The sequence below is a fragment of the Elephas maximus genome, chromosome 1 (assembly GCF_024166365.1).
Source record: "Elephas maximus indicus isolate mEleMax1 chromosome 1, mEleMax1 primary haplotype, whole genome shotgun sequence".
Classification (NCBI taxonomy): Eukaryota; Metazoa; Chordata; class Mammalia; order Proboscidea; family Elephantidae; genus Elephas; species Elephas maximus.
The window spans coordinates 103,200,596-103,209,739 of NC_064819.1; the positions used below are offsets into that span (position 1 = coordinate 103,200,596).

The following is a 9,144-nucleotide window of genomic DNA, read 5'->3' on the forward strand; positions in this document are numbered from 1 at the left end:
ATTCCAGAGGGCAGATGGGGTGGGCTTGGGGAAGCTGGGAGAGGCTGTGGGGCCAGTTGGGGTGTCTCAGGCAGAGATGGGGATCTTCTGAAGTCTGGGGAGCCCATCAGTCCCAGGGGCACCCCCTTCCTTGAGGTTGAGGCCCCTGCTGAACAGCCAGAGCTGGGAGCACCTGTGCAGAAGCAGGGGGCCTAGAGAGAGGATCAGGGCAAGCCAGGAGAGGCCCAGGAGTATCCAGATGGCCGCTAGGCTCCGGTACACTGCGATGTAGTGCTTGCTGGGGTCCGTGCCTGGCAGTGAAGGGAGATGAGATAAATGCCAGGGGTCTGAGGGCACAGCTACCCCCAGGCTCCATATGGGCCCCCACCAGCCAGGATGGACTCTCCTTCCTCCCCGCAGGTACTGGGGAACAACGGGAGAAATGACTATGGGTCCCAGACCAGCGACCTCTGAGGATGTTGCTGAGGATCTAAGCAGCCTCAGAAATGAGTTGTCTCCTCTGTATAACTAGGTCTGGTGATTCACTTCTGAAAAACCAGCTGTTGGAAATCCCAGGGAGCACAATTCTACGCCAACACACATGGGGTTGCCATGAGCTGGAGTTGACAGCAACGGGCTTATCTGATCCTCATCAGTTATTCTAAGCTGAGACCACATCTCTCCATCTACCAAATCCTAGCGGGCCCCCCAACCTGAGACATGTGACTGCCTCGTTCTCACCAACGACATAGTCCCCGAAGCCGATGGTGCTGAGAGTGATGAAGGCAAAATAAAAGCCCTCTCCAAAGCTCCAGCCTTCCACGTGGCTGAAGGCCATGGGCGGGAAGATGAGAATGACCAGCGTTCCCAGGGTCAGGAACAGAGCCAGGCCCAGGAGCTGCAGGATCTGGGAGGGAAGACGTACTTTCTGAATTCACATGGAAGCCTCCAGAATTGGGTCGGGGGGCCTGGGGCAAACTTGGGAGTGAGGCTGGGCCATAGCTAGGTCCCTTTTCTGCTTTGCAGACCTTTGGGGTGGGATGTTGTATCTACATTTGTGTGATCTTCTTTTGGCCAGGGAAAGATTTCGGCAGAGAGATTATGTTATGAAGATCATGCTTGTACAGGCCCCCTGGGGGCTCAGTTTGGGATGGAGGACTGTCACTGAACTGTCCCAGACTCCTTTGCACCTTGCCCCTCCTGGCACACCTCTGGCCTAGCAAAGGGTTGGCCAAGGGAGGTTACACTGGAGGCATCCTGGGTGGTCCGGAGCTTGTTTACAACCACAGGAAAGGCTGTTGGCACGTTGGCCAGCTGTCTGCCCCTCCAAGGCTTCAGCTGCAGAGAACCCCCTCACCCAAGGGCATGCCCTTCCTCAGAGGCCTACAGTAGGTGTCTGACTGAGGCAGAGGATAAAGCCTTGGCAATTTCAGCCCACCGTGGGACAACTCTGATGGTGTGTACATGCTGCAGAGCTCCTTGTGGGACTGGCCAAGTCTTTGTCCGGCCAGCGTAGCAGTTCAGCTTTTTCCTCCGCCCAATCCCACGTCTGCCCCTACTTTTCCATAGGTGCTTATCCATAATAACCTGTCCTAGTGTCTGCTTCAGGAGAACTGAACCTGCAGATTCTGTCACAGCAGGGCTGTAGGGCGGGAGGAGCCGTACCTGGGAGCGCCTGGGCTGATCCTCCCACCGCTCAAGGGTGGCCAGGTGGGCGCGTAGTCCTGTGCCCAGGTGGTTGAGGAAGACCACGTTGAGCGGGATGCCCACCAGGGCATAGAAGACACAGAAGATCTGGCCTGCCTCTGTGCTGGGTGCCAGGTTCCCATATCCTATAGGGGGAGGAGGAATGTGCAAATGTGGGAAGGGAGAGTTCAGAGCTATCCCCCAACCCAAACGCTTGCAGAAGCTGGTCTTCCATCACCTCTGGGAAGATGAGGGAGCACTTCCCTATTCCCATGAACACTCTTCCCACACTCTGCTAGAATGAGCTCTAGTTATAAGACTCCCATGCACCTTTGAAGGCACATCTCAATAACACTTCCTCCATGAAGCCCTTCCTGGCTGCTACCCTCCTCCTCCCCACTGGGTGTGGTTCTTCATAGTGCTTTGTGTCTTTCCTATTTAACTATCTACTTTGCCATACCTTATTGTTTTTGGTATGCTTATCTTGTCCTCATTAGATTACAGGCTCCTTGAAGTCTGAGCCTGGGTCTGTTCAAAGTTTGTATCCCCACTTCCACCTCATCCCTTTGCCTAGCAGGTCAACTGAGCTCAAGGAAGGTGCGAGGACTTGGGTTTAATTGAATGGTTTGGGGGAGATCTGCTTTGGTGGGGTCTGAGAGTTTTCTTGGGGCTGAGGGGTGTAGCAGATGCCTTCAGTGCCCTGACACCTGGGATAGCACCTGCAGCTTCGGTGGACAGTTCCTGAGCACTCAGACGATGTCCTACCCAAGTCACTGCATCTCTCTACCTGAGAGATTTTTCTGGCCACAGGAGGGCGTGCTTGGTCTGTGGGGGCAGCTCCCAAATGCTGGAGATTTCATACACCCGGGATCACCCCCCAGCCGACGAGGGCAGGAGTTGGTAGATAAATACCCCCGCTCTCTTGCCCCTCAGTGGGACGGTTCTGAGGATGGGCTCTGCTAGCCTCTCAGAGAGGCCCCAGCAGTGAGCCCAGTTGCCCAAACCAGTAACCTGCTCATTAATGCAAACTTTATTGGCTTTCTTGTCCCACACCCTTACCTGTGATTCCTGGAATCTCCTTCCAGATAAACCAACTCTTTGCCTCAGCATCTGTTTTTGGGGAACCGAAACTAAGACAGTGGCTTTAGGGAAGTCCTTCTCTACCCCAGCCCTTTACCTATGGTCGTGACAACCGTGCCTGCGAAGAAGAAACTGCTGCCGAAGTCCCAGTTACTGGGGTTGGTGGAGTTGCCTTTGGGGTTCACGCCCTTCACCCAGGCTTCCATGATGACCTGTGTGTGGGGGGATGCCACGGGATGGGGAGGAAAAGAGAGCTGACAGTTACCGAGAACCAACTGTTGGCCAAGCCCTGGGAGCAGTGCTTTCATGTCATCTCATTTAGTAATATTCTTAGATAGGATCATTCTAATTCCTCACAGAAGGAGACTAAGGCTCAGAGAGGCTAAAGGCTTGCCCCAGGTCCTTGGACTCCAAGCCCACGTCTGTTCTGCTGGCCGGGGCTGATGGAGACGTGGGTTGTAAGTGTGGGCTGGTGGAAGGGAAGTGGGCCTGAGGGGGTGAGTAGGAGGAAGATAAAGGAGTGCTCCAGGGCAGAGGCTGCAGATGGTCATGAGGGCGAGATGCACATGGGTTGTTAGAAAATGGGGAGACTTTAGGTTGAATGTTCCCGGGGCTTGGGGACTACAGAGAAGCCTCCCACTCGCTTGATGGTGGGAGACAGAGAACCCAGGGTTCCCTGAGCTTCCAGGTGAGCTGGCAGCCTGCTCTTTGCTGCCCTCTAGTGAGCCCTGGCCTGACTGCCAACAGGAGAAATTCCATCAGAGAGGCCAGGACCAACCTCCTGTGTGTGGGGAGGGTGGGATGGGGGAGTGTATGTGTGGGTGTGTTGTATGCATGTGCTGTGTGTATGGGTCCTGTATGTTGCATGTGTGTTCATGTTGTGTGCGCTCGTGTGTGTGTTCCATCTGTGCTGGGTGTGTGTGTCCCAGGGTCCAGCCTTCTTTGAGAATGGGTAGAGTCCACACCCTGCCTGCCCCTCCTTATAAACCCCTCCCCTTTAGCTGTGAATTATCCTAGAGCAGCAGCACAATCTTGCCACCTGGTGGGGCCCCAAAGCCAGCTGGGAGGCACTGGGGGAGGGGAAGCCCCCTCCTCTAGTTCCTGTGGGAACCATTTCCCCACTGGCTGGGGCTTGTACTCGCCCAGGGTGAGGGTGGCCGTGTGTGCCAGGCTTGGCTCCCTGACACAGACTGTCTGCTTCTCCTCACTTTGGCAGCAGCTGACCTCTTAAGATGTGGACTTTGGCCTCCCTGTCTTTCCCACACCCTCCTAGAGGTGACAGCCAAACATTTCCCAGCATGCCTGCTCTCTGGAGACCCTGGCCCTTTGGGAGAAGCACTTGTCCTAATCCTGGGATACCCTCCAAGGCAGACCTGAGATCTCCACCCCTCAGATCCTTGATGGGGCCTTGATGTCTGTGAGGAGACTGAGGGTGTAGGTGGGTGAGTAGGGGCAGCTGGGTGCTGCTTTCTTTAAGAACCCACAGCCAGCGAAAAAAAAGTCATACTTACTAGTTCTGTGAGACTGGCCAAAGTCAATTTTTAATGTTGATAGCCTTTTTTTTTTTTTAACTCGTGATCTTAACAGTAATGTGTGTTCTCATAATCTTATGCCAGCATTCTTCTGCTCTTGGCTAGATTTTCTCTGGCAAATAAGGGTCTCTCTGAGGCTGAAGACTCTCAGGGAAAGGACATCCTGGCTTCACCAGAAGGGGTGGGGTGTGTGGTGTTCGTCAGTGGACCACCATGCTCCGTGCTGCAGTCAAGCCTGCTGCCTCCCTCCCTCCTCAGATTAGAGTCAGTCAGATCCCACACCCTCCGGCTCTTGGGTTTCACCTCTAACTGGGGGCTGCAGGAGCTGGAGGTTTCAGGGCCTCCACCACTTCTCTCTTCTGGCTGGGGCTTTCTGAGGCTCGTGTACTTTTCTTAGTCCTTATCTGGGTGCTGAGGCCTAACCTGACTATCATGGTCAGCTGGAGAGCAAGGAAGTGAAGCTTGAGGCCACAGCCCTCGTTTCATGGAAGAAAAGAGCTTGGGCACATCTCTTACAGCTCCAGAATGTTCTCTCTGACCACCCAGCTCACTTCACCTTCTAGGCCAGCTGTTCACCGTCTTGAGGGGCATCAGCATCCCTTGGAGGGTTTGGGTTTGTTAAAACGATGGGTGCTGGACCTCACCTAGAGGTTCTGATTCAGTAGGTCAGGGTGGGGCTGTAGAATTTGCATTTCTAGTAAGCTCTCAGGTGGTGCTTATGCTGTTGGCCTGGGGCTGCATTTTAAGACCATTGCTCTAGGCTGTATCCTTCCCCTGGCACTTATGCTAAATTTACCTGGCAAAGGGCAACACTCGAGTTTTGCCTTGTTTCTGATAGAATGGGTACTGAGCCAAGAAGGCCTCAGAGCTGGGGACCCAGGGTCTGTGCAGGGAAGCAGAAGCAGCCGGGCAGGGTGTGACTTGCTCTGTCACCAGAGAGAGCACCCCATGGGTGTGGTACTGGCAGAACTCTGGCACTGTGGTCCGTGCCCAGCAAGCCCAACTCCAATGGATGTGCCAGGGAAGGTCAGAGTGGTGGCTGCTCCTGACATGTATCTGTGTCTCCCAACCACAGCCCTCACAGCGCTCAGCACATGGACTAGGGCTGGGGAGAGAGGGCAGAAGGAGCTGCTGCTCTGGAGTTGGGGTAGGGGAGCGTGGAAGTGAGGGAGAAGGACATTTGACAGGGTTGATAACACTGACACACAATGCATGTTTATGCAGCAAGTGACAGTTCAGGGAGTGCTTTTATATCTGCGTCGCATGTCTGCAGTACAGATAGGATTGTTCTTTTCACCTTATAGATGATGAAATTTGAGTCCAGAGAGGTTAAGTGACTTGTCCAAGGTCACACAGCAGTCCTGGGGCCAGAATCCAGGACTAAGTCCCACCTGATTGTCTGTTTCCTTTCTGCCTCCAACAGGGCACCGGCCCCCTTGTACCTCTGGGCCACCACGAGAACCCCCATTCTGCCCGCTCCCCACATGTCTCCATCCCATGCCCACATTGCTCCCCTTCACCTGCACAAACTGCTCCAGGGCCCACTGGTCCAGGCAGGTATAGTTCTCCAGGAAGCGCAGCTTCTCAATCTGAAACTTGTCCCTGGACTGAGCCTCTGCCTGCCTCTCTAGCAGCTGGAAGACGGTAGCGCCGAGCAGCAGATAGCAGACATAGGCCAGGAGCAGGGGCAGCACCCGGCCACCCCAGCAGCTGCAGAGCCCAGAGCCAGGCATGGTGTGGCTGGGACTGGGCCAGGGCCCTGGGGCTGGCTGTGGGAGAAGAGTAGGGCAGCAGGCAGGAGTAAGCGGCCAGGGACCCAGCCTAGGTCCACCCTCCTCGCCCTCCTCGGACAGGTGTCTGGAGGCTGGGAGTCTGTTTGAACAGTGCGGCTCAGCTGGCCTGCACTAAGTGTCACGGGAGCAAACAGGCCTGCCACCCCCCACCACAGCCTTTTTTTTTTTTTTCCCATGGATAACAGCAAACCAGTAGCAGCGACCCTCAAAGAGACCTACCGGGTGCTCCTGAGATCATCGTGGCTCACTCACTGCCTCCACATTGGATGAGTGTTTCCGGGCCAAATCTGATATGCCTGTCCCCTCTGCCCAGGCCTCAGTGGGCTCCCTCAGCAGCCTCCAGCTTCTCACCCCTGAAGGAGTCAAGCCCCCAAGCTTAGGAGCTGGGGAGAAATCTGAATGAGTGTGAATAAACCTGTACTCAGTTGCCTGGGCTACACAATGGGGCTGGGAGAATGGATCTGCCTACTGGGGGAACCTGAGGATGAGTACACGGGGTAACAAATCAGGGGAAGGCAAATAGACAAATGACTGTCTCACACAGGAACAGCTTCAGAGCTGATGCTCCCAAAAAATTGGGTGCATTTGCTTCACAACTTTTGCTGATAATGTACTCTGCTTGAAATCCTTCCCTTCAGAGGAGAATATGTTGGTGAGATACATATGTGAATAAAAACAGAAGCTAAAAGTATATCCTGGCCCCAGGGTGTTAACAGTGGCTCTTTCTGGGTGGGTGGAATTGAGAGTGCTTTCCTTGTTTTCTGTTCTTTGTTTCTCTGTGTTTGTGTGTGACAGCTTTATTGAGATATAATTCACATACCATAAAATTCACCTGTTGAAAGCATTCAACTCATTGGTTTTTAGTATTTTCATAGAGCTGTGCAACCATCAATCACCACAATCAATTTTAGGACACTTTCCTCACCTCTAAAAGAAACACCACACCCTTTAGTTATCACCTTCCAATCTCCCCAGCGCCCCTCCTATTCTCAAGCCCTGGCAACCACTAAGCTTCTTTCTGTCTCTATGGATTTATCTGTTCTGGACAGTTCGTATACACGGAATCATGCAATGTGTGCCTCTTATGCCTGGCTTCTTTCACTCGGCATAATGTTTTCAAGGTTCATCCATGTTGTAGCATGTCTCCGTACTTCATTCCTTTTTATGACTGAATGGTGTTCTGTCGTATTGATAGACCACATCTTGTTCATCCGTTCATTAGCTGATAGACATTTGGGTTGTTTCCACTGTTATGAATCATGCTGTAACAAACATTCAGGTACAAGTTTTTGTGTGGATGTCTGTTTTCCCTTCTCTTGAGTATACACCTAGGAGTGGAATTGCTGGGCCATATGGTAACTCTCTGTTTAACTTTTTGAGGAACAGCCAGACTGTTTTCTAAAGTGACTGCACCATTCCCCGTTCCCACCAGCAGTGTGTGAGGGTTCCGATTTCTCAGCTTGTGTTTTCTGATTTTTCTTGTAATGAGCTGTAACTCCCTTTTACCCCCTTCCTCAAGACAAGCTGTCTAGGGAAAACCTGGGACCATGTGAGGTGGGATTTGTCTGGGATGTTTTCACCCTTTGTTCCCTCTCAGGAGAGAAGGACTCCTAGGAGGGCCGATTGCTGTGCTTTGGGCACCTGGGAGAGGCTCCTGGGGTCCAGAGAGCAGAACCAAGATCCCAGCAACCTCTGGAAGGACCTCAAGATACAGCAAAGGCTATGTTTGTAGACTGAGATTTCTCCACTTTGGTTTCTTGTCCTGAGAGAATGAGGATGGGGCGTGGGGGGAGGCTGATCTTCTGATCCAACCCAAAGACCACTAATCTTCTTTTGTCTTGATGGGTTTGCCTATTCTAGATATTTCATATAAGTGGGATCATGCAATATTTGTCCTTCTATGTCTGACTTGTTTCACTGAACATAATGTTTTCAAGGTTCATCTGTGTCATAAACCAAACCAAATCAAACCAAACCCCCTGCCACTGAGTCGATTGCAACTCATAGCGACTCTATAGGACAGTGTAGAACTGCCCCACAGGGTTTCCAAGGATCCATGTCATAGCATGTATCAAAACTTCATTTCTCTTTATGGCCGAATAATGTCCATTGTGTCATGTGCCACATTTTGTTTATCCATTCATCTGTTGGTGGACACTCGGGCTGTTTCCACTTTTTCGATATTATGACTAGTGCTGCAATGAACACTGGTGTACACGTGGGCAGATCTTCCTAGGTGACTTCCCAATATCCTTTCCCTCTTTCCTAACAGATCCCCAATTTTGTACCTGTCAGCCCCAGGCAATGGAGCGGGACTGGTATAAATCTGTCACGATATTCCTGCTCCCTTCTGTCTTGGGCCAGGTTCCCCAGAAGCAGCCCATAAGAGGGGGGTTTGTGTATAAGCAATAGAGTAAGTGACAGCCAATAAAGTAGTGGGGCAAGCAGGACAGGTATGGGAAGTGGCCAAAGAAGGTGCCACCGCCCCACCCACAGCCTGGTTCCTGGGGAGCTCTGGAAGATAAAGTACACCCAGTTAGTCCCCACTGGAGGTAAGGGGGGCTGGGCTTTCCTGTCCCACGCTAGACAGTATGCAGGCATTTCTAGCTCTCTGTACCTGCAGGAAAAGTGGCTCCAGTAGGCTGAGGACAGTTCACTGAGGAGCACAGGTGCTGGCCAGGCCATTGGAAACAAAAGCACACCAAAGCCTGGGGAGAGGGGCACAGGACTGGTAAGGGGATCAGGGGATTGACGGTGGTCCCTACGCCCACTTTCCCAGGCTCCCTTGCAGTTGGTGATGGTCACGTGACCTAGTTCAGCCAATTAGACCTAGGCCAAAGTCAGCCACAGGGTTTTGGGGAGAGCTGCTCTACCCTGATAAAGAGTTCAGATGCGGTTGGCCCCACCTCTTCCTGAATGCATAGCATGACTGGACCTCCACAGCCATCTTGTGTCCATAACCGAAAGATGAGGGGATGGTCAAGAGAATCGCCAACAAGCCCAACAAATTCCTGCCCAGACCTATCTCTTAGAATTTTTTAAAAATGCTAGAAACAGCTCTATTTTTTAAAGTC

General features: G+C 52.6%; 1 protein-coding gene across 1 annotated transcript; it reads right to left on the bottom strand.

Annotated features, from left to right (window-relative positions):
- Positions 1–6,010, bottom strand: KCNK16 (potassium two pore domain channel subfamily K member 16). The gene is made up of 5 exons (XM_049875239.1): positions 5,798–6,010; positions 2,843–2,957; positions 1,645–1,811; positions 721–886; positions 1–290 (listed from the first exon to the last, which is right to left on the bottom strand). The coding sequence occupies exons 1-5, from the start codon at positions 6,008–6,010 to the stop codon at positions 67–69; spliced, it is 885 nt and encodes a 294-aa protein (XP_049731196.1). The 3' UTR covers positions 1–66.
- Between the last annotated feature and the right edge of the window lie 3,134 nt (positions 6,011–9,144).